The sequence below is a fragment of the Halichoerus grypus genome, chromosome 4 (assembly GCF_964656455.1).
Source record: "Halichoerus grypus chromosome 4, mHalGry1.hap1.1, whole genome shotgun sequence".
In the NCBI taxonomy this organism is placed as follows: Eukaryota; Metazoa; Chordata; class Mammalia; order Carnivora; family Phocidae; genus Halichoerus; species Halichoerus grypus.
The window spans coordinates 143,521,538-143,548,121 of NC_135715.1; the positions used below are offsets into that span (position 1 = coordinate 143,521,538).

Genomic DNA, 26,584 nt, shown 5'->3' on the forward strand with positions numbered 1-26,584 from the left:
TCCTGTGTTTGAAGGAGATTTTTTTTTTAATTTTAGCCAAGGTTTTTTCGTTTTTTTTTTTGACTAGTTTCAATTTTTGTTTTCAGTTATGTATCTCCCACTTTCTCCCTCATTCTAGTTACTAAAATTCAACAGATATTTTTGAAAGATCATAATTACATTCTCTACAGTTATTTTTTAGTGAGGATTACAATGCTCCTAAATAAACTGTTTCAACTTTGATTTCCATGTTACGATTCTTCCCTGATCTTCTTACCACTCTAATTTTTGTTTCCATTCTGTCTTTTCTTTTCTCCCTAACCTTTGGGATTCTCAAAATTCTTAATTTCCTTCTCTGCATTCTACATACTGCCTGGATTACTTTATCTACTTCCATGTAAAAATAATCTTAATCATGAAAATTAAGACTTATATGAAAAAGGCTTATTTGACAATCACTCATATATTTATATGTTTATCTTTATTCAGACAGACTTCACTTCTGAGTTACAAACACACATTTTTAATGGTCAGCTGTAAAAAGAAAATAATAGTGACTTTAAAAGTAGCCAACAATTACTGAGTTTTGACTATATATCCCTGTTCCGAACTTAGTGCTATAAACAACTATCAATTTATATTCAGATTTATAGGTCAAGAATTCAGATAGGGTAAAGTGAGGAAAGTTTGTCTCTGCTCCAAAATGTATGAGGTCTCAGCTGGAACACACAAACAGCTGGAGGTAACTCATGGTTAGAGGCTGGAATTATCTGGAGGCTTCTTCACTCAATGTCTCATGGGATGGCTGTGGTGATTCAAAGGCTGTTCTTCACTGAGGCAACTGACTGGAGTCAATACATGATATGGCTTGGGCTTCTCACTGCATACCACCTGGGTTCTGAAAGAAAATGTCCCAAGATGGAGCATCTGGAGTGTAGACAGACAAAGCAGAGCAGAAGTGCTTTCTTTGTACCTGATGTCATCAGCTCTGAAGACTCAAACAGCTGGGATGACTTGAGCAGCTGGGGACTACAATGCTCTGGAGGTTTATTAACTCACATGTTTGACACTGTGGCAGGAAGGACTTGAAGGGTAGGCTCATTTGGGGCTGTTGACCAGAGTGCTTACATGTATCCTTCATGTGTATCCTCCATCTTTTACAGTATGCTGGCTGGTTTCTATTTTTTTTTTTTTTTTTTTTTTTAAAGATTTTATTTATTTGACAGAGAGAGACACAGTGAGAGAGGGAACACAAGCAGGGGGAGTGGGAGAGGGAGAAGCAGGCTTCCCGCAGAGCGGGGAGCCCGATGCGGGGCTCGATCCCAGGACCCTGGGACCATGACCTGAGCCGAAGGCAGACGCTTAACGACTGAGCCACCCAGACGCCCCGTTGGCTGGTTTCTAAGAGGGAGCATTCCCAGATGGAGGGACTAGGAAGTTAAGTGTTACAAGAGAACTAAGTGGAACTAGTATGTTCTTTTATGACCTAGCCTCTGCAGTCATGCAGGATCACTTCCTTTGCATTCTGTTGGTTACAGACAAGTCACTAAGGCTGGTAGATTCAAGGGCAGGGGAATTTGACTCCACTTCTTTTTTTTTTTTAAGATTTTATTTATTTGACAGAGAGAGAGAGAGACAGCAAGAGAGGGAACACAAGCAGGGGGGGAGTGGGAGAGGAAGAAGCAGGCTTCCTGCCGAGCAGGGAGCCCGATGCGGGGCTTGATCCCAGGACCTTGGGATCATGACCTGAGCCGAAGGCAGACGCTTAACAACTGAGCCACCCAGGCGCCCCTTGACTCCACCTCTTAATGAGGGAGCAGTAAGGGCACATTGCAGAAGAATATGTAGAATGTTGCAACCATCCACATATTAATGAGTGATATCCCTGTATGCCAAGCTGCTGAATGTGAAATCTTGGATTCATTCTTCCATTTCTCTCTTCCCCTATCACCATCCAATTCCATTAAATAACCACATTCTGTCCATCTCCCTCTCCATCTTCACTACTATTTCTTTAGTTAAGGCTTTTGTCATCTCTTGAATAGAATATTATAACATCCTCAGATTTTCTCACCTTTGGTCTTGACCCCTTCCAATCTATCCCCCACACAGACACCACAGTGACCATTCTAAGACTCCGATCAGATTATGACCCTCTCTTACTTAAATCTTTCTAGTTACACTTGTTGCCTTCACAGTAAATCCCACATTTCTTTGCATGGTATACAATGTTGTCATGCCTATCTTCCTCTCCTCTAGCTCAGAGGCTGGCTGAAGCTAGCTGGGTTATGTAGTAATACCATGCATACACTGTGTCAGAGTGATTTGCAGTGTAGAAATCATTGCCATGTTTACAAAAGGTACCTTTATGTCACTGGAGTTGATTGTGACCTTGTGGATATGAGAGCCCAGCTTTCCAGACCTTCTATTGTATTAAGAGAAGCTGGATATCTTTTATTTTTGTCTTAAAATGTCATCTCAATTTAAAAAATACCGTGTAGGCAAACAAAAACTTTCTGTGACCCAGCGTCACCCATCATCTTCCTACCCAGGTCTCCTTTCCATTTCCTATTACCACTTTCTATCATAGCATCTTTACCTCAATGCTGCTCACTTGTTTAGGATTTTGCCTTCTTCCCTTAACTATAAGTTCTTTGAAGGTTGGGACCTTATCTTGTTCATATCCCAGTGGTGTGGCATTGAATTTGATGCTCAATACATATTTGTTGGATGAATGAATGATATTTATGAAAGTATTTTATAAACTAATACACTTTTATGTAGAGTCAAGAATTGCAATTTCTATAGTTCATATAATAATCATCTCCTCCAAATAAAAGGCAGGAAAGACTAAAAGTAAGCTATGGAAATGAATGAAAGTGAAAGTTACCAAAACAAATGAAAAAGGGGTTGGGTAAGGAGAGAGTAAGATTGGATTCCCACTCTTCTTCCCATTACTCCTGTGCCTTTGCTGGATCTGAGCTGAAAGTCTTCTTTATAGTTCACCTGGCCTAATATTTCAAAGGTCCCCTGGTCCACATCAGGCTGTGATTGACTCTGTCTCCCCATGAAGTTCCTTTGCCTGAGCTGTCCAGTGGATTGCTTCCCCAAGGGTGGTGTCAATAAAGTTGCATAGTGCCTTGGGTCTCTCAAATGAAGCCGAACTCTACAAATCCCTAGAGTTCCCCGTCTCTGAGGTGAACTTATTGCTCTAGCCTCATGGCTGATATAGACTTACTGAAAACCCTTCATGGGTTTCTGATTTTCTTTAGTGAACCTGCCTCAACAAGAATAAAGATGAAACGATTGAGTGATGACCCAGGAAAATATTATACATTAAACAAAATGACATGTCCATAGCTAAGAGGAAAAAATAACTTGAGCATTTATATAACATAGTAGTAATTCTTCAATTCAACACATATTGTAAACACTGCATTAGTCAATATGGGGATCCTAGAGTAAATCAAAATTGTTAAAGTGAAGACAAAAATATGCAATCATAAAGCAATTAAGCAACAATTTTAAGGAACATGGCAGGCACTAAATAAATGAATGAATCAATCAATGATGTCAGCCTTTAAGCATTAAGAGTGATTGCAAGTACACTTTTATACTTAAGTACTGTGGGGGTTCAGATTTTATTATAAGATTATAAAATAGCAAGCTTAGGCCAAGAAGTCTTCTTATAAGTGTAGAATTTGAAAAAAATATAAGATTTTAAAATAGCATTGGGGTGCCTGGGTGGCTCAGTCGGCTGAGCGTCCAACTCTTGATTTCAGCTCAGGTCATGATCTCAGGGTCATGAGACTGAGCCCCGCATTGGGCTCTGTGCTCAGTGTAGAGTCTTCTTAAGATTCTCTCTCTCCCTCCCCCTCTGCCCCTCCTCCTGCTTGCTCTCTCTCGCTCAATAAATAAAATCTTTAAAAAAAATAAAAAATAAAATAAAATGGATGAAATTGAAGATGTTATGAAGGAATTCATATGATTAATGATTTCCCTGGAAGAAATTTAATTTAAATAGGTACTGGGAGCTAGTGGCCCACTTCATTTATATTAGTGGTATTTGACCACATTTTACAGATACACTTCTTCGTCCCAATTAGGTATTGGTGCTTTACTAGTAATTTGCTAATACTAATATTGGAAGTTTTGGAATTCTCCAACTATTTGCATTAAAAATAACTGAGATTATTCTACATAATCCCAATTATAATGTCATTCTTGCTTGCATTATGATGGGCTTTCCTTAATGAAAGAAATGAAGTTATAGCTAGAACTAAAGGAGGAGACATAGAAGGGAATGCATCTCAAATATGTCTGCCATCATCAGAATGTTGAAAACATGCAGTTGAAAACCACTGTATTAGGATTGGAAATCTTTTCAACAGATATGTATCTAGACACTATCATATGTTGTCTGCTTTTGTTCATTATGGTATTTTCAGCATTTAATGTAATCCTACATATTTATAAACATGTTTAATAAATATTTGCTTTTATTTTGGTGATATTCAACGAGCTAACCAAATGTTAAACAAAATAATACCTGATGATATTCAATATACTGAAAAACCTTATTTCCTGACAATATCAGATAGGTGATGCCTAAATGGAATTATTTGGTAAGACTAGATGGCCAACGTTATGCTTGTTCTGTATATATTTAGGATAGGATAGAAAAGGATTTCCAGTCTAGGAAGGGAGCCTGAAGGAACACATAACACATTGTTATAGAATAACATAAAACTACATATAATTAAATACCAGGAGAGGAACAAAAAGAGCAATGCATCTTATCTGGAGAATCTGAGGGTAAAACTTACTAAGAAGTGGGACTAGAGGATGAATCCAATTTGGATAAAAGGAGGGAGGGCAGGAAAGCTTCCTGGGAAGATAGGGGAGGCCATCGAAAGGCTGGCTGTGGGTTAAAGTGTGGCCTATAGGGGAGTCTTGAAGAGCTGTGGAAATAGGGTCAGATATTATAAAGAAAATCAGGAAGGCCTAATGGACTCTTCTCTTAATGTACTACCTTCTTTATTCACAGTATCACTTACCTTGAAGAGGGACTATAGTTATTGCTTATTCTAGAGGCATTTTTAATCTTTAATGATAGAACCCATTACTTTAAAAAAAGAGAAAAGTAAAATTGTCTTCTTTCAAGTCAGCTTGGTGACTTAACACCCAGCTCTAGAGTCTCCATTTTATTCTGATATCTAATTTGAAATGTAAAATCTTCTTGGTTACTAGTATCCTATAATCTGCTACTTTCTTTCCTTTATTCATATGCCACTTCATCTTAAGATCTTTTACCATGGAACTTGAATGGTTAGAACATCTAACCATTGTAGGTTCTGGTGTCTTCCACCAACTTCTCTGTAGGCCCTTATGTGCTATTAGCCATCTGATTAAAGCCCAGGCTCTAGGCAATATCATGAGCATTTGAATCCTGTTTCTGCCACATACTAGCTGGGTAACCTGGGGCAAATTACCTAAATTCTTTGGTTCTGTTTCTTCATTGTAAATTAAAAATGAGGATAGCATTAGTATTTACCTCAAGGGGTTATTATGAATATTAAATAAATTAATGCAGATAAAGCACTTAAAACAGCACTGGGCACATGGTAAGTGATATATAAGTGTTAGCTATTACTATTATCTCTAATGGGGAGAAAAAATGTACATCTGAATTTAGTATAACTATACTGCTCATGTAAGCTCATTAAAATTTTTGATAATTTCACATTTAAGTTGCATTTTAAGTGATTCTCGGAATAAAATTTAGCTTGGAAAAGACCTCAAACATCTTCTAACACAATTTCTCTTCCAGTGCCGTAGCAAAAGGCCTGGCATGGAGTAGATGTACTACCTATTCAATAAATACGCCCTATGTGAATGAGTGGCATTGCAAAACAGAAAAGACAAACGGGTAGTTATTACACTAGGTAGAAGTATGCTGGATGCTTTGGGAGCACAGAAAAGGTGAGTCTAAACCCTCCACAGATAGAAGTAAATCTATAAAATCTACCTAGAGGGCACAAAACTCAGCTGAGTCTGAACGATGCACAGGAGTTGATCTGGTGAAGAAGAAATTTAATGGGTCTAGATAGTTCTTTTATACTATTCTGGTTAAACTATTCAAAATAGGGCAATTAGTAAATGAGAATGATTTTATTGCTATTTATACCATAACGTGCCCTGGAATTGCAATTTATCAACCCGTGTTCTAACCGGTATCAAATTATTCCAAACAGGAAGGGTTTCCTAGTAATTCATATTAAAAATGTATATGTTTAGGCCTTTTGAAAAGTCTAATTGAAAGAAAAATAATAGTTATCTTTTACTGAGTAGTTATCATGTACTGGCCTTATAATGAACTCATAAAGAATTAATTCATCTAAACCTCACAAGAATAAAGTTCTCTTACTGCCAACTGATAAAGTGAGCAAGTAGAAGAGTCAGGGTTTGAACTCAAGGCTGCCAAGTGCATGCTCTAAATTACTACACTAAGCGAAATTTTGGATTGATCACTCACTAGAAATGCTGTCTTGTTTTCCTTTTGTATAATTTGAAGAAATATTCAGAAAAATTACTACATTAATGATATTGATTCAGGATTCATGCTGGGACTTTTGTAAACTGTTATGCAAAATGTAATTTATAAGTTTCCCTTCAACACTACAAGGATGAGCACATCACAAGATGTCTTGCTCGTCAGCACTATTCTCCAGCTGAAAGTGTTTTCACATCCACATCCACATCTTCATTTGTTTTTTCCCCTAGTGGGTATGGAAAACTACTTGAATAATGCATATTACTTTCCATATTCTTTCAACAGAACATTGCATACTTAAATCATTAAGATGGATTCCTGGTACGGACTCAGAATTTAAACAAAAGAAAGAAAACCTCATTTGTAAATACCTGGAATAATATTCAGTACCTAAATATATTCTATAAATCCAAAAACGTATCAAAAACCTAGTATTCTTCAAAAAAAGTCTTTCAAATAAGAAAGTAGAGCACTCAAGTTCTTTCTCCCATTAAACAGCTTCATTTTCAGGCTTCCTTCACAAAAGGAGCTGAATACAGGAAGGCCATTTTAGCTCTGCTGTTGCCTCCCCTTAGATTTTAACAGATGTGGAGATCAGGTCACTGTCTCCCTCTACCTTCACCACTAGCCAATATGACCATCATCCTCCAGCATTCTGGAGATAACCCCTTTTATGCTTTTTTTTTTTTTCCAAGTCCTTTACTGTATGTATATCCCCACTATTGACAATAAGCCACAATGTTGGATATCATTAAGTTTCACTAATGTTTTCTAGTCACTTCTGTATTCTTCCAAATCAGAGGATATGACTGGCTCCACCAGGAAATGAAATAGAGGTCATTACAGCAGCAATGACTTTCAAGCTGTTTGCTAAATTTAGCTGTCCAATACTTTCCACTCTAATGAAAACTGTGAACTACAATTATAGAATGCTGGAACAGAACACAGCTTAAAGGTCACCGAGTCCAATCTCCCATCGTTTTTCTGATTAAGGTATGGGGGCCTAGACACAGTCTGAGATTTGCTTGAGGACACAGAGCTTGTTAATGGTAGAGATGCAACTTGAACTAAAATCTGCTCAGTCCGGGGCAGCGGTGTCCGTATTACTACACCACGGATGCTCTGCTTCCCATGGTCAGTCTTACCTAACTAGATCTCGCAGCTGAAATATAGCTGATATTATTGGTTGTGGCTTACCTTCTGCGGCCATTCATCAATTTGGTGCCTGAATGTGAAATGGCAAAGGCGTCTGACTTACAAGTTGCTACAAGAGAAATGAAATTATTTCATACCCAAACCCTGCCCCCAACTCTAAAAACTTCCTGCTTTATGTTCATCAATAATGAATGGCCCATCCCTGCAATACTCAGAGGGAGCTTACATTGCACTTTTGAGCAGCCGGTTAGTAATGTACAGTGGATAGAGCCTTTCTTTCAAATCCCAGGGCAGCGGGTCCTTCAAGGCAAGCATTGCATTTTCAATTAGCTGCTGAGTGAATGCCTGGCATGTGTATTAGTGAAGAAGCACACAATTAGCTTATTGTTTCTTTCTGTATTGTGCTGAGACGTTCTAAGAGATTGGTGGGGGAACAGACAAGCCAGGCATCACTGTGGAGTTGAAGAAGGGATTTACTCAGACCTCGGCATCTTCACTTGCTCGCTCTGGAATTACAGCTATTTATTACGAAGTGCCCTGTGTGGCTGGGTGGAGTGTGCCTGAGGAAACACATCCCAGACACCACCTGGGGTTAGTCTTTCTGAGCCCTTCCAGTCTCTGACTAATTCTCGTCATTATCATGGAGCCCAACAGTCCCAAAAAGATACAATTTGCTGTGCCTTTATTCCAGAGTCAGATTGCACCTGAAGCAGCAGAGCAGGTAGGTGGAATTGGGTGGGGACCAGTTCCTGTATATAAAGTAATACAGACATACATTCTTATTAATTGAAAGCTTCTCTACCTCTTGAATTTGCCTAACTTTGTGACTTTCCAGGATATGTGAATAAGAAATAAGTTGGTTTCCATACGGCACTTGTATTTGAGTTGCATTGGGTGACCTATTGACTAAAATGTAGCATTTCATGTGATAAAAAATTGCACCCGTTAGAGAAAAAAAATGGTTATATTAGTGATTCAGATTTGGATCCAAAAATCTGTTTGCTTTTGCTTACTGAATTAACAAGCTCAACATTTAGAGAAACCTTAAACAATTCTCAGAATTAGCAACCTTTTATTTCATTATTTATAAAATAAAAAAGATTCATTTAACAATGAAAGCATTAAACTTTGAAATAATTTCATATTATAGGGTTAATATTTTTTTAATGTTTTTCATCATATATTCAAAGCAGTAATTATAAGTATGTGTAATATATGATAGATAGGATTTGTAGGTGGTATGTATAATTTAAAAGACATTTTATTCAGATATTAAAATAGTATTAAACATTTCCTGGATTCCTTTTCTATGTCTAATATACCTATATATCTATATTTCTGTCTCTCTCTTTCATGTAAAATTGGTTTACATCTGTATCACCTTTCATATTCAGATTTATTTAGACTCCTGATGCAATGAAACCCCTTAAAAGACCATTTGTGGTAAAATTACAACAGTGGGGAGGCAAAAGCAGAAAAAATGTATGGGGTCATCAATCTAATTCATTAATTTCTTACAACCTCAATTATCATTGAATCCTTTTCCAAATATTTTACACAAAGTCTTAAAAATACTTACTGAATCTGAGACTCATAACTTTCTAGGATGTTTTGATAATCTGAAATAGATCCTCCCAGACTCAGGCCAGATAAATATAACCTTGAACTTCATATATCTATATTGAATGGAACATTGGTTCTGTCCTAGACAAAATGTCATTGGTAAATTTTATCCTCTATCCTACAGACATATATTTTAAGAATTTACCTATATATTTAAGAAATCAAGAACACTTTAGAAAGTCTAATCATAATATGCTCCTGTAACTCTTAAAATAAGAAAAAAAAACCCACATCAAACCTATTAGTTTTAAATGAATTACTCTCCTAAAATCCATACTCATTCTTTATTTGTCCTAAATATGTTACTAGAAAATAAGACAACCTTATAATATTAATTGAAATTAAGAACTCAGGTTGTTAAATTTAACCTGCTAGAAATTTTAAGTTTTCTGAGCTTCTCTTAACCTGTTTAGAAATAAGGATAATGGATCTTGAAAGCATCATCATTATGGGGCTCCAAGAGAGCCATTAAAACTAGCAAGTCATCCTTGTACCTATGCTGCATATTATTTCAGTGGCATCATTTGATTATACACAACTATTTCTTTTCTGTGGAAAGGTAGCTTTTTTGGTCAAAGAAGGTGATACTAATATCTGAAAGTTCTACTCTCTGGCTTTCCATAATTCAAAATAGTGAGCACCTACTGTGTGCTCTCCAGAAATTTGCTTTTTTATGTTGGGAAAAGATGAGGATGGAACAGTTCTGCAAGCTGTAGAGTAACCCGGGGCAGCGTCTGACTCTCACTGACCTTAGCTGGGCCTTTGTTGTTCACAGATCAGAAAAAGAAGACCTACACCAGCATCGCTTGTGATTCTCAATGAACATAATCCCCCAGGTAAAGAAGCATGATGTCTTTGCATTGATAGAACAGAACAGAATTGTTTGAAGAACATCAGAGAGTATGTCATGGCCAAAAGGTTTCAATTTAGGATTTCAGTCAGTCCTAATCTAACAAGCTAGTCTATAACAATGGATCATAAACAACATCAGAAATATAGAAACTGTCTCAGTCAACAGTCTGCTTTTCCTCTAGAATGACACATTGGTGATGATACGGTACAAAATGGTTTCTTGTTTGTATAGAGACCGGTTTAGTGCTTATTAATGAGCATGGTGGAAAGTTGTTGAATTAGGTTCCGAACCTCAAATTACAGTCTAAGAGATGCTTATATCTCTATAGAGTAGGTTTTTTATTTATGAAAGCTTGTCATGGGGTGGGCAATGAGCTAGCACTGGCCACAGCTTTGTTGCTGATGTCATGTCTGAATAATGCAATTGACAAGTAATCAGATCAATTTTCAGTACTGCCCATTTGAGAGTCATTCTGAAGGGTTGCATCCATTTGTTGTGGTTTTACTTTCCATTTCCTGTAAAAAGTAAATCTGCCTTATTCCTGATAAATGACTGTGATCTGCAATATACAAACATTATTTACTTATTGAATGGAGGTGATTTTTATCTCACATTTAAGTGCTGCTTCTAGAAATACAAGTAAGACAGCAAAGGTCATGGCATTAATTTGCACACAGGCAGGACCTGGTGTTGGTTTTTTTATAGGTCTAAACAATATGGGTGGACAAAAGGAGTTTGAATAACAGAAACATAATAAGTCCAAGTACAGGCTGTAGTGAATAATCTGTTTTAAGAATACCAAGGCAAAATAGTCTTTGATTTTTTTTTCAAATTCCTTTCTAATTAGAGAAGCATACATAAGAAAGTAAAATTCTAATAGAATATTCATCATTGAGTCTAAATCCAGGAAGGTGTTCAGCTGATGGGAAACCAAAGCAAATTTATTCCGGATGAAAATAGGGTTTGTTTCTATTTCTATTTCTTTAAAGTGCTATAGCATTTGAAAATCATTTTCAAATGTATTATCTCAATAAATGTTAACTTATTTTGGTTTAATAAGAAGTGTAAATGGTACGCACTCACAATTTACAAATAAACATAAAACTAAAATCTTCTGGGATGCCTGGGTGGCTCAGTCGGTTAAGCATCCGACTCTTGATTTTGGCTCAGGTCATGGTCTCAGGGTCCTGGGATGGAGCCGTGTGGCGGGCTTCATGCTAGGTGTGGAGCCTGCTTAATATTCTCTCTCTTCTTCTCCCTCTGCCCCTCTCTGCCCCCTTTTCTAAAAATAAATAAATAAATAAATAGAAAAATATAATCTTCTCAGATTGGAAGTCATTTTACAGCAATTTTCCATCACTGTCTTTGCTCACAGCAGCAACTTTTCTACAATGTCCTAGAATTTACCTGCCCCAAGCCAACCTTGTAAGGTGTTGCCCAACTTGATTTCTAAGTGTCCTGCTACAGGTATTATTACTGTTTGAACATAGTGGAGCTATGTAAATGACCCTTGTGGCTCTCATTCAAGCCCCCCAAAATAGTAACTAATGTTTTTTGAAAGCCAAATATGTGCCATTTATAGATGAAGGAAATAAGTATCAGAGTGGTGAAGTAATTTTTGTGGAAGTTACTCCACTGTAAGTGACAGATTATACAGACAAACTCAGATAAGTCTGATTCTAAAGCCCATGCATTTTCTACTGCATGATGCTGGCCCTGCAAATTTCAGTTTGCATTACATAGTGAATTCTCTGTAAATGGGATTAGACTTTCAGGCCCTATTGACAAGCAAATCTGAACCTTAAATAAATCTTTTGTCTAGATCACTAAATTTAGTAGATTAGGAATTATACTTAAGTATCCCTGTGAATCAAATTTAGATTTTCTCTAGAAATCTTCTTACCAGACCTCCTAATCACTAGATGGCATTGTTCTATCTCCCTTATTGACTCCATACTTCTCTGTTTTTAATCGCCACTGGAGAGAACTTAGATGCAAATAGCATCTCACAGAGAACTGTGTCATTTTAGTAATGTCATCTCCCTGCATCTTCAGCCTCTTTTTGGAAACTAGAATAGTTTAAAAGGGACTGATTAGCCCTTGCCTGTGCATAGTAATGTGTGTGACAACCAGAGATTTCTGAACTAAAAAGATTTCTGGGTTCCTGCAGCAAAAAAGCCAAACACTACATCGCTTCCCCAGTAAAAATGATCTATAACCATGATTACTGGAGAAATAAATATAAGAACCAACCAAACAAACCAAATAAACAGCAACAAAAGAACAAACACCATACTGAACCAAACGAAACCTAGATACTAATCTTCACTATCGATGTGGTCTTGGTTGGGTAAGGGACAACATCTCCAAGCTTTATTTTCTCATCTATAATGTAGAGATAATGTCCATCCTTTCTACTTCACAAGGTTGTTGCAATGATTGAAAGAATTAATGTGAACACCCTTAAAAGTTGTAAAGTGCAGCAAATGTTAGGTGTCATTAGCTGATGTGTTCTGGAATACAACCTTTGCATGTGATATTTAAAAGTTAACGTAAGAACAGAATTTTCATAATCTCATTTGTACTTAATATTTCTGACTGACCCAAAAATTCTTTTTTCCAAATATTACCTGAACATTCTCTACAAAACAAAACAAAATAACAGCAACAACAAAAACTTCAAGTGTTAAATGACCTTATTTAAGCAATTGTTTCTTCGAGCCCTAAAAAGTGATATATTCTTTAACAAATAACAATTGTGTACAGCTCTAAATCCTGGTAAACTAAAAAAATCTCTTCAATTTTACTGAAATTTCCCAGAAAATAACTGAGTGTTCTTGGAATCACCTGTCATTAATGCTACTTAAAATTCAAATCCCTGAAAATCTTTCCTTATTTCCAATTAATGTAGCAAAGAAAATTAAATTTTCCATTATAGAGACATAATTAACAAACCCTCCCAATTCATTTAATGAGACAGGTATCTTATAATCACTGTTAAATGAATTAAACATAGCTTCCCTTTTTTCTAACCTTTCCTGGAGTTTGCAGAAATAGTCAGTTATAGAAGTATTTGAAAGACTGATCTGCTTTTAGATTCAGAAAAACATGCATTGTTTATATTTGATAGAGGGGAAACAGAATAGAAAGATGTTAACATGTACATCCAGACTGTTTGCTAGTTGATCTATGCTGGTCTAAACATATAGATGAGGCAGGCATTTGATTGGTAGGATTTCAGGGCAGCAAAATGTGCTCTCAGTCCTTTTCCATCCAATGGCCCAGAATTCTCAGCAGCAGAAGCACTATGGAAACAGATACACAACCTGTTTAGGATATATCACCCTTGGGCATAGGTTAACAACCATAACTTAAAACAATGGGAAGCAGAACTAAAAATTTTGAATTGAAGTCATCATGCCCCCCAAAATTTAATAGCAATGGGTATGTCTTTATGGTGGAGAGAGCAGAAACAATGTGTTTGCTTCTAGGAATGACTCTAAAGAGCCAGATGGCAGTAAAAAGAGACTTGAAGCCTGACATGTAAAGTTAGAAAAGGACCAAAGACAAATTTTAACTTTTTCTTTTCTTTTCTTTTCTTTTTTTTAAGATTTTATTTATTTGACACAGAGACAGAGAGGGAGAGAGAGCACAAGCGGGGGGAGCAGCAGAGGGAGAGGGAGAAGCAGGCTTCCCGCAGAGCAGGGAGCCCGATGCGGGGCTCGATCCCAGGGTCCTGGGATCATGACCTGAGCCGAAGGCAGATGCTTAACGACTGAGCCACCTAGATGCCCCTAATTTCAACTTTTTCAAATATTTTCTGGGGCTCCCAGTCTAAGTGACCTTGTAGCAAACTGCTTATTTTTCTGTATTTTCAATTCATCTTCTGATTAAGGGCCTATTGATGATGAGCTCTCTGAGGCTATACCGTAGAGCTGCATTGTCTATTCTTATACTGTGTGCTGTTCGCTTTTACTCTTGCATAATCTGGAGCTAACTGCTTTGGTTTCTGTATTTTTATTTAGAGAAATACATACAAATCCTCTCTATTTAGAAATAAATGGCAATGCCAACTTTTGCAATTTACTTCATCAAATTTCTAGATTTAAACATTATTTGTCTTTAAGTAGACTTATGAGAAGACTGTATATTTGGCTACCAGTATTAGAAATCTAGAATTGGAAAGAACTTCAGAAAATACCTAATTTAACCACACATCTTTGTGAAAGATACAAAAATCAACCCAAGTCCCTGAGACTTGCTCCACTTCATATATCTCAAAGAAGAATCCATAATTACCCCTACTCTTCAATTCTAGATCCAATAATTTTAGATGTTAGAAAATAGTTTTATCAAACTTGGGTGATATCCCCACTTTATTCTAAAATAACTCCTTGTTTACTCTCTTCAATAAAAGTTTATTTTATTTAAATACAAAAAATAATTCTTTATTATTTTCTTTATTATTTTTCTTTATTATTATTCTTTATTATTTTCTTTTCTAAATTGAATACTCCTAGTCCCTATAAGGGCCTTAATGAACTCAATCCAAATTTTCCTTTTCTCTTGGCCTTTGGAACCCAGAGCTGGATATGGTCTTTCAGTAAAAAGCTAACCTAGATCTTCTGAATACTAAAGTTTGTGGCATTCATTGTCTTCCACTTACTTTAAATAGAGACAATACGGTTACAATTAAATTTAATGGACCTGATGCCTATCATGCATGAGTGAACTTTAAGAGGCCTGGAGCTTAGTGAAGGTTTGGGTAAGTACCCAAGAGTTTGGGCACCATTTAAAAGTTTACTGTACATCTAAAAAGTGGGACCAGAAATACAAAGTAAAATAATTTTCTGGGGCCATTTATTGAACTTCCTATCATAGCCGAATTTGGGGGAGATCGACTTTCTCTCTGACACTTTTGGCTTTAAACATTTTTAGAAATGAGGAATAAAAACAAAGCATTTTCTCAAATAGGTGAGGATCCTAAAAATTAATTAATATGAGACACAGGAATTAAATATCACACTTATCTCTCTTCAACCTTGAGATAGTAAGATAGTAAGTCTAGTCAGGAGAGAGAATTGGGTCTCCCAATTGACTGGGCTGTTTGATGCCACAGACTGAAAAAGAAGCCCCAGTCCATTCTGGATGTAGCATATGACTTTCTAAATGGAGCTTGCACTTTAGGACTCTGACACTAAGTTAACTAATGAGGTTTTGAAAGCTCTGGATTGATAACCCTGAGACATTGGATGATAGCTAGAGAACATTGCTGGACTGAGATTGAGTTGTTCAAAATAGAGGGGCTCCAGGAATTTCTGATGATGGGGAGGTTTTGCAGGGTCAACAAAGTTAAAGTGGAGATTTATTTCCAGTGTTAGGACATTCATATGCACATAATCTCTTATCATGGAGATCTTCTGTTTTACCAAATGAATGATTTGTAGTCAAAAGGCAATGGGCACCTTGACTGCAAGCTCCAAGAATCACACTGAGGATTTTCCTGGAACTTAAGGATAGGTAGGAAATCATCAACCCCACACCTGAGGTGCCTGTCACCTCCAAGGACCTCCAATCAAATGTACTCAAATAAACGCTGTAAGGGACTCACAGTCCATACAGTTTTGGTTCATTCTCAGTTTTCTTATCTTCTGTGGAACTGTTGTTGTAATTCATTCTGATCCACAATCCTTGCTGATTATTCAGCATTTATTTTGCCTTTTCACTATTAATGGCAATATAAAACAAAGAAAAGTCCAATATTTGAAGATTACTTAGGAGTTAACTGGTATTAATTTCTAAGGAATTTTTAGAAAAGCCTTTTTTTTTCTCCTCAGCATTTATTTCTATGAGTTATTGAATGCCAAACCATGCTGAATAATTTAAAGACAAGTGACGCAGTGACTTTCAGAGATTCATGTACTGCACAATTGATTGACTTATTTTCCCATAAATACTCAATCTGGGCAGCCAAGTAGCCCATTCAGTCAGAATGTTAACTGTGAGCCAAAGATGAGGTTCCAGTTCTTAGTAATGCCAAGGTTTGCTATACTGTAAGTATTTAAAGGAACTAGCATAATCTTCAAATTAAATGAACGAAAAAATGAAAGGGCAAATCATAAAACTATGAAATAGTTTTATTTCTACTTCATTTCAGCAAAATTACTACTTTTGCTCATTTTGAATAATAACATATACTGCTTATTTTTGTGTTGATTTTAATTAGAAATACCTTAGTGAAATATGACAGAATGACAGTAGGGGTCAATTCACTTCATTTTTCTTGTTCTCTGTTTGCCTACTTGTGGGGGGATATTGCAGGTGAAAATAACTCGGAGGTACTTTTGCGTGATGTGGGGAGGCAGTATTGGTAGTAGGTAGAGCACTGGCTTTGGAGTAATACGTGTGTTTGAATTTCAGCTTTGCCAGTACTGAGTGTGTAGTTAACCTCTATGGGCTCAGTTTCCTCCTTTCGTAAGGGGGATATTGAGGTGTGAGAAAATGCTTAGCACAGTGCCTGCAACCAAGTAGATACTGAAGACATGCGACCCCCTGCATCATTATACCCATGCTGAGAAATACGGTGTTCTCCTAAAACTTACATTTATCAGAAGATGACCCAGCTCCTTTCCAATTCTGGCTATGGTGTCAGATAGTGTCAGTTTCCTCAAGAGATGGGGGTTCTTGATAAGAGAGAAGATGTATCCTATCTCCTAATTCATCAGGATAAGAATACACAATCACGGAATTGTTATGTGTCTTATACTGTGATATTTGTAAACCTGTCTTCCTTACAAATAAAATTTCCATGAAATATGAGTCCCTTAGAATTTTCTTTAAAAAAAGCAAGCTACTGGGGTGCCTGAGTGGTTCAGTCAGTTAAGCGTCCAACTCCTGATTTCAGCTCAGGTCATGATCTCAGGGTTGTGGGACTGAGACCTGTGTTGGGCTCAGTATGGAGTCTGCTTGTCCCTCTCCCTCTGCTCCTCCCCGCCGCTTACTCTCTCTCTCTCAAATAAATAAAATCTTTATTTTTATTTATTTATTTTAAAAAATATTTTTATTTATTTGAGGAGAGAGTGAGACAGCAGAAGCAGAGGGAGCTGCAGAGGGAGATGGAGAAGGAGAAGCAGATTCCCCATAGAGCAGGGAGCCCGATGCGGAACTCGATCCCAGGACCCTGGGATCAGGACCCAAGCTGAAGGCAGACGCTTAACTGACCAAACCACCCAGGTGCCCCAATAAAAAAATCTTAAAAAAAAAAAAAAGGCAAGCTACTGATGTCTTTAAAGTTACAAAAGGCAATAGAGATCTTTGTAGCAGATTTGTATTTGACCAAAAATGAAATCCATATTCTAATAGTATGTGATTATTAAGTATAAAAATCTTTTAGAGATATCTATCAAACATTCATGTGATTGCTCACATTTATTTCCACTCCATTTGTTTTCACTTCCTTCCATACACTATTCCTGTGCCATATTTTGGCTAAGCTTTCTTTTTTTGGTTCCTTCTTTTAGTTCTTTTGCCAGATCTTAAAGCTTAGTCTAGACAGGCTCATTTGTGTAAATCAGTCTCCATCTTTTCCACCAATTTCTCTTATTTAAATTGCAGCATGAAACTCACTTAAATCTCAAAAATTTTCTCTGACTAGTTTCATCATTGTCTGGCATTTTTATTCCAATACTGTCTTCTCACTTCCAACTCTTAAAGCTATTTATTGGTTTATATATTCAATACAATTCAAAAATATTTTTTGAGTCCTTATTCTAAATCCTCTAGGAACATGTGGTTTAGATAGTGGAGAATAATATGTCTACATGAACCAGGATACAACTGTAAATGCCAGAAATCCCAACTGCTCAGACCATGGTAAGATTAATTCTGGCCAAGACATAGAGGAACTTATTTCACATGTTCATTAATTTATAAAGCATCTGTATGACTTATTTTGATCTTAGGGCTTTAAGTTTTAAGGATTGGGTCAGAACTAAAATTTTACTATTTATTCCAAACTAGTATAATAGATATAGTTACTCAAACTAGTAGACTGAGCATCGAGTTGAGTAGATGTTAGATGCCCATGAGCTATTAAATTTAAATGGATAAAAAAAAAAGATCCTCAAACCAATGGCAATCCATCAAACTTTCTGGGTACTTACTCTGATTAGGACACAGTGTTAGCTGCTCTAGGAGATAAAACAGTTAAGTCACTATCTCTGCCTTCGTGGAGAAACCTACTTGAGACATTTATAATTTGATACATGTATATTGAGAGTAGAATCAACAGCATGTGGCAAAAATATAAAATATATTTCAATTCAGTATAGAAATGTCTACATTTTGGGGAATTCAATTATAGTACTATAAAGTACAGTACAAAGACTAGGTGCTTGATAAATGGCAACTATTATTTTGGGGTGGCAGGCACATGGCACTTAGGAGTAGAGACGCTGGAATCACTCAGGTCTGGATATAGATTTCAGATGGCTGCTTACTGCCTGTAAAGTTTATGCCAGGAAAGTGGCTTATCCTCCCAGGCCCATTAAGTGAGAAAGCTGGATTCAAGTGGCTCTGAAATGCAGGTTTCTTTTTTTAACATTACTATATTTCACTAAATATAAAATATATTCATTAGAAGCTATTCTGAGTCCTTTGAATAAGAAGATGTGCATTTTTGTGTCTTCAGAATAATATACAAGTACCACACCATCGTCGATTGTTACGGAGAGTTTAAGGGCACATTCAGTTTCAAATTTAAGATTGAAAAAGTTACAAACAGCTCTTTCTAATTGTTTCTAGTTCATAGCCATATTTAAGACAAACAGTAAATTAGTGGTACTTGACAACCTCTCATAAAAAATCTAGTCAAGTTCTGTAATGAATCGAGAGGAGTTATTTCCATGTTTCTTTATTTTAGAATAGCTCCAGAACAAGCTTCAAGCTTTGGGACGTTTTTTCCTCTTCTCCCACCATTTTCTACCCTTGAGTTCAACCAAGTAGTGATGTGACACTGTTCCAGCAATTCCAGACACAATCTGGTAGCAGAATTTACCAGGGGATTAAACTGAAATGCCCCAAGGGCTCAGTCAGGAGACACAGATGATGAGTACCTAGGCTCTGTGTGGGACATTGTGATGGAGGATGCAAACTCCATTCAAATCTTTCAGATGAAACAAATAGACAAAACCACTATGAAAGAAAGAAAGAAAAAACACTGTGAGGAATGGGTGCACCCAAGTGGTAAGTTTCCATAGGACCTAAAGTTGCACCTTTCAAAGTTGTTCCTGTTACTGTACTCTACCTTCTATACTGCAAGTACTTTACTAGATGTAACACATTGTCCCTGACACTAGAAAAGCAGTATACCTGGAGATCAGAAGGAACCTGTGAAAGCCTAGGTAGAGAGAGGAATGTCCTGAAGCAAATGTCCCAGCTGCAAAGTAGTTGAAACCTGGGAATTCATCTCCCATTCCCAGTCTGTTTGCTGTCACTGTCTTCTCCATACTCTGTCCCCCTCAGGTCTTCCCCAGTATTTCAGCGGCCCCCGGCACATGCTAGAAAATGTTACATCCAAATCTGTGAGTCTTCCTTGTGTTGTGGGTAGAAGATTATCTTTGAATTTAACTCAATGACTTTGTATCACTCGGAGTAATTTGATATAGTGACAATTATAGTGCCTAACAAAGCTAATTTGTGAAATAAATTGCCAAAATCTGCATCATCAGAGGGGGATATATTGACAAGTCTGGTTAGAATACAACTACAGTTTGACCTTGGCAATAATGCTGAGGAAAAAGCGCTGTGTAAAATAAGAAAAGCTAGAAAATTTGTTTCCTCCCTCCCTTCCTCCCTTTCTTTCTTTCCTTCCTTCTTTCTTTCTTTCTTTCGTTTGTTCGTTTGTTCCTTCTTTCTCATTCTCTGGGAGCAATTTTCTACCATTATAGGAAACAATTTTCAGAATCACAGTCTTTACATATAAATACATATTGACTTCCTTGTAAAAACAGAACTGAATGCACAAAATGAAGATTGAGAACAACAGTTATTTTGGAATTCAATTTTTAGAATAATTTGACTCAAATACTTGACTCAATGCAACATCATTTTATACTTTCCTTCCTATCTGACAAAATCGAAATATTATAAAACATATATACAGACCTACATGTGCACACACACACACACACACACACACACGCATATATATATATATAAGTCAAATACCCAAGTATATGTCCAAATATCACAGGCAATTTATCCATGTAATAAAATCAACCTCCACTAAATGACCTACTTACAAAAAGGCCAGGACCTACCAAAGTATCTAGAAAAGGTTTGTGAACTCGGGTTATAAATGGAATAAAGTTAATAATAATTATTTAAATTTCTAATCCTTTGATTTTAAAACCAATAGATCAGAAACTAATCACAATATTTTAAAAACCATGAATAAAAAACATTGAAATTATGGATTTAAATGATGAAATTACTATTTTTTTTTAAATCAAAAGAGCATTTTAAAAAATAAGTTACATTTACTAAATATTAATTGCTTTAAGACTATCTTCTCATTCGGGTAGATTTTGTATTTCCATTTTCATAATTCATGAATACAAGAAGTATTATAACTAGATATAAAAAGTGAGCTCCTCCTGCTACCATCTGCAAGTCAATGTCTAGCCAAAATGTGTCATCCAATTTAAAATCAACCTTTAAGGGGCGCCTGGGTGGCTCAGTCAGTTAAGCATCTGCCTTCGGCTCAGGTCATGATCCCAGGGTTCAGCGGGGAGCCTGCTTCTCCCTCTCCCACTCCCCCTGCTTGTGCTTTCTCTATCAAATAAATAAATAAAATCTTAAAAAAAAATTAAAAAAATAAAATCAGCATTTTAACACTTAACCTCAGTGATTATGTTAATAGTATCCCCATTCTTCTACTTGCTGAACCACACAACCTTGGAATCACCTTTGACACCTTTCTCTCCCCCTTAGCCCCCTAAATCTATCAACGGCTTTTCTGCTGATTCTGTTGTATAGGTTGACTCTATCCCTCTATGTTTTTATTGTCTCTGCTCAGTCTGGGACATTTATTGCTTTATTCCAAAATCAGTAGTAGTAGAAGCAGTAACCTCCAAACTGCTTTTCCATGCCTTTAAAACTGGGAGGTGGTCTGCATACAGTTGAGGCCTAATGTTAAAATCAGTGAACACGGCATGACTGGGAATCGCTGTCTTAGTTTCCAGTTCCATGAAGTACAGATCACGGTAACTCCAACACTGGTTGTGCTGCTGGAATCGAGTGAGATAATGTATGCTAGCAACACTATTGATGGTAGATTTGTTTTTTCTCCACTCTGGCTTGTGTGAGAGACTTTGGCAGACTTAATTATATAATGGGTGATTGACTAGGGCAACTTTACTTTTTCATAATTGATATGTTAAAAGCTGTAATTTATATCCTATAATTTACCGGTCCAAGCTCTTAATTAGCTATGATAAGGCACATGAGGTCTTCTCATGAGGAGCTCATATATTTAATCATAATCCTCACATCATTCCTATTTCTTGCTTTAAATAAGTCAGTTATTTCCTCCATTGTCTATTAATCTATATTACCTAAATTGTTGATAACTGTACTAAAGTTGAGATTTAGTTAAAGGAAAGAAATACACAGAGAAAAATGAAAATAATTGTGTTAGATTATGGTTAATATCACTGCTTTATAATTTCTTTTCTATTGCCTCCTTTATTTTTGGCTGAGGGCTCTAAAACTGAATACAGGAAACTTGCTCATTTGCCATAGGTACCTTCCTACTGAAAATAACTTTTCCATATGTGCAGGAATTTCAGATCAAGCAGGACAGACTCAGGCTGGATTTGCTTTCCAAAGTACTCTAAGGATTATCCACTTTCCCTTCATGGATCCTAAGCACTGCCCACTTGCCCCTAATGAGTAAAAAGTTTTCAAGAAATAATGCCGAAGACCCACTCACCATCACATTTCAGTGAAGTAAAATGTCATGAATGACTGAGCTAAAATGGCTCATCTCAAAATTCTGCCACAGGTCATTTGACTTGGTGAATAGCCCAGAATTCCTGCTTTAGTCAGCCAATGAAGGGCACCTTTTTGCTTAAGGTCTTGGAGATGAGCAAAGATAACTTCATATGCTAGTTCTATGGTTCACAGCTGTCACTGGAATCAAGGCAAAAACTAGCTATACTGTTTATATGGACACTTACAGTATAAGAAACATATGCAAATATATTCTGAAGTATATTTAGGACATAAAAGACAAAAGCATACCTCAAAGCTACATATAATTTTAAAAACCATATAAACTTAAAGGCAGGGGCGCCTGGGTGGCGCGATCAGTTGGGCAGCCGACTCTTGGTCTGGCTCGAGTTACGGTCTGGGGGTGGTAGGATCACCTGGCTCAGGCTCCCCTTGCTCATGTTCTCTCTCTCTCTCCCTCAAGTAAGTAAATAAATAAACCTCAAAGGCAAATTTAAAGTGGTTAATAGTAATGTATCTTCCTTTTGGTAATTTTATAGTTTGAAAACATAATTTTCACCTATAATATTTATGCTCAACAACTCTGTGAGATAAATATTATAACCTTCATTTTACAAAAGGAAGGTGATAGGTGAGCTGCTCAAGGTCAAAGAAGCTAGTAAGTTAGTAGTCTGAAATTTATTTATTTATTTATTTATTTATTTATTTTATTTATTTTTTTTTTAAAGATTTTATTTATTTATTTGACAGAGAAAGACACAGCGAGAGCAGGAACACAAGCAGGGGGAGTGGGAGAGGGAGAAGCAGGCTTCCTGCCGAGCAGGGAGCCCGATGTGGGACTCGATCCCAGGACCCTGGGATCATGACCTGAGCCGAAGGCAGACGCTTAATGACTGAGCCACCCAGGCGCCCAGTAGTCTGAAATTTAAACATAGCTTATCTACCCAAGGTCTAAGCACTTTCCACTACATTAATAACATTCTTCTTTCTACAAATAAGCAGTATTATACTCTTGTTATTTTATTTCTGTCTTCCTCATGGAAGTAACTATAAGCAAGTTCCTCATTGTAGCTTGGCCAAGTGAGATTCTGTTTGTTTGCTTGTTTATATTTATTTTAGAGAGAGAGAGACAGAGAGTGCTAGCAGGGTGAAGGGCAGTGGGAGAGAATCTCAAGCAGACTCCCCTCTAAGTGCAGAGCCCAATACAGGGCTCAATCTTCTGACCCTAAGATCATGACCTGAGCCAAAATCCAAAGTTGGACACTTAACTGAGCCACCCAGGCACCCTCAAGTGAGATTCTGTTTGATGTAATACCAGAATGTACTTCTTTCTATCCCAACATAAGTGAGTTCATTCTAGAGTGGTAATTCTACATCTTTTTCTTTTTATTTTCTTTGATAATTTATTAGATAAGAGGACCTTAGAGTTACTAATACTAGATTTTTTTATTATATAAGCAAAAAAATAACCAAACAGAAAAATAAATCTCACCCATTATTCCATTCTTAGAGTTAGATGCTGTTATTTATTCATGTTTCTGTTTGTCTACCTTTATGTCTACACTTATTTAAAAAACCATTGTCTTGATTCAAAACATTAGTTGGAAGGCTAACATTTACATTTGGATTCTAGTTGACTCTGAACATGACTGATTTGTACACATACTGGGATGCCATCTTCCCTTCCTATCTACTGTAGTTTTTCTTATCTTCCTAGACTAAGATCAAATCTCCCTTCCTCCATGAAATCTTCATTGACCACTCTAGCTGGAAGGCTTTACTCCAGCAGAAATAGCAACTCAGTGAGTGGATCCATTTGCTCTAAATGATTGTCGATGCCTTTGTCACCTAGTATTGCCCTGAAGGAATGGATTATAGAAGTAATAGTTCTTTTTTCTTTCTTTTTTTTTAAATTATGTTATGTTAATCACCATACATTACGTCATTAGTTTTTGATGTAGTGTTCCATGATTCATTGTTTGTGTATAACACCCAGTGCTCCATGCAGTATGTGCCCTCTTTAATACCCATCACCAGGCTAACCCATCCCCCCACCCCCCTCCCCTCTAGAACCCTCAGTTTGTTTCTCAGAGAAGTAATAGGTTTTAATGTGAGTCAGAAAAAGAAAGATTGGTGGGGCGCCTGGGTGGCTCAGTCGGTTAAGCTGCCTTCGGCTCAGGTCATGATCCCAGGGTCCTGGGATCGAGCCCCGCATCGGGCTCCCTGCTCGGCGGGAAGCCTGCTTCTCCCTCTCCCACTCCCCCTACTTGTGTTCCCTCTCTCCTGTCTCTCTCTCTCTCTCTGTCAGATAAATAAATAAAATCTAAAAAAAAAAAAAAAAAAAAAGAAAAAGAAAGATTGGGTCACAAGGCCTTCCATGTGTTAACAGACTTTAGTTAAGTCTTTTCTGGGTAGCAGGCTGCAAAATCAGGTTCTGAGGATCTGAGAAAGTAAATTTTAGTAGTAGAAGACTTGAGCTGGTTGTTTCATTATTTTCATATAGAAATGCTCTGAATTAAGCACCACAGGCAACTAGTGACTGCAGATACATAGATATTTTTGTATAATAATAATTTGGGGACTTCTTATGTTTTATAGGACAATTTAAAGCCTGAGTATGTTTTGTCTAATGACCAGTTTTATTCTTTTGCTGTCTTTAAATTATTGAAACAGATTTTAAAATGTTAGTAAAATGGTGATGGTGGAAAACTGAATATATAATCAGTCTGGCTGCTTTCTTACAAGAGTATGGGAGTTCAAGAGTTCAATTCAATACCATTAAATAGGAGTAATCTATCCCACTGAAAGACTATATACTTTCCTTCTATGTTAACTAGCATGTGGGTCCATAAATAGGGGGTAGGTTTTCTTTTCATTTCCTTTGAATTGTGAAATAAACATCTTACCTAGCAATTCCCCTTAAACTATCTCCTTTTTTCAACGATAAGCTACCAGAGAGTAGTTAGCAAGCTGTAGTCAATACTGAAAATCAAACAGTTCATTACTTATCAAAAGCATTGAAAATGACATCATTTTATCTAAAAAATCCATTTGACTGGCTTGCATGTAAGATTTCTGTGTAAGTGGAACTTAATGACTGCAAGAAAAATAATTTTAGAGTGGACCTTGTACCTTATTCTTCCTTTCCCTCACTTTTTACACAAGGAAACCACTGAAACAATTTACTTTGGCCCCAGTGAATTATTTACAAGCATATCTATACATTACATTACAACATTCCAGCTGCTTTATTATTTTCTGAGTCAGATAAGATTGTATTCTATGTATTTCTGTTATCTGGGTACTTATTAACATGTCTATCATTATGGATATACTGCTAGTATAATACATAAAAATGAGTTCATTGCAGGCATCAGCTCCATTTCCTTATTTCTAACTTAACTTGACATTCTTTTTGGCAATTTTTCCAGACATACCACAATCCACTTTCTATTGAGATTCTTTTTTTTTCCCCTTTTAATATTAAGTTTTTCTGTGCAGCAGCTAGAACACAGAATTCCTCTCATTGTCTTTAGAGCTATAGGCCTACATTTCACCTCAGTAAAATATCTGAAAAGCTTTAGCATCAAGCTCCTATGAGAACACAGCTTTCTTAGATGTAAAAGAAACCTGAAACTTTGACATAAATTAAGAAGAAATGGAATATAATTTCCTGCTCCAAATTTTACAGACAAATGAATATATGCAAATTGAAATAAGATAAAACAAAAATAAAAACAACTTAAAACATAATTTATACATAAGTCATCAAATTTATATTTTATCAATAATGTAATTATGTAGTAATAAGATTTAGAATGAGTAAGAATAGAATACTCAGATTTTATTTTTTATTAATAGCTTTAGTTTAATGTTTTGATGAAAAAAATGACTAAGAAAACACTGAGAGGATTATTTCAAAACTGAAAAATAAAATTACTGGCATTTAAGATTGTTCATTAATATCCTCATTATCTGCACTGATTTACATGCTTTAAGCACTTCAAATCCAAATTACAAATACAGTAGCATCCATACTAATTGTCACCAAACATTTGGTAGTAGGAAGCATATACGAAAAAAAGATGTGTTTGTAAGTTTTTCCCAAATATCTGTACATTGTAATTCTCAATTTCTTCTTCTGTAACTTGTAGAACTATTCCATGCAGAGTTTTGGTGAAAACAAAAATAAAAACAAAACCCCAAAACTGCCATCAATCATCCTGTTGGGACAGGGTTGGTCTGTATTTTCTCCCAGAAGCCAAGCAAATAGCAAGGAGCTTCCTTCGGTGAAGGGTGGTGGTGGTTAAAAACATGACAACTATGGTTGACCCTTGAACAACATGGGTTTGAATTATTTGGGTCCAATTATAATACATGGATTTTTTTTACAGTATTTTATATTGGAT

General features: G+C 36.4%; 1 protein-coding gene, 1 long non-coding RNA gene and 1 pseudogene across 3 annotated transcripts in view; 2 read left to right on the forward strand and 1 right to left on the reverse strand.

Annotated features, from left to right (window-relative positions):
• The window catches only part of LOC118527777 (uncharacterized), a 151,489-nt gene that overhangs the window by 14,546 nt on the left and 110,359 nt on the right, over positions 1–26,584 (reverse strand). The window lies entirely within an intron of this gene.
• Positions 8,135–26,584, forward strand: part of PPP1R1C (protein phosphatase 1 regulatory inhibitor subunit 1C) — a 125,326-nt gene continuing 106,876 nt past the window's right edge. For both annotated transcript variants that reach the window (XM_078071068.1, XM_036079759.2), the window contains exons 1-2: positions 8,135–8,408; positions 10,086–10,146. In XM_078071068.1, coding sequence (XP_077927194.1) covers positions 8,328–8,408; positions 10,086–10,146 — 142 coding nt within the window. In that variant the 5' untranslated portion in view covers positions 8,135–8,327. The remainder of the gene's footprint in view (positions 8,409–10,085; positions 10,147–26,584) is intronic.
• LOC118527774 (mitochondrial-processing peptidase subunit alpha-like) overlaps positions 21,377–26,584 on the forward strand; it is a 40,446-nt pseudogene continuing 35,238 nt past the window's right edge.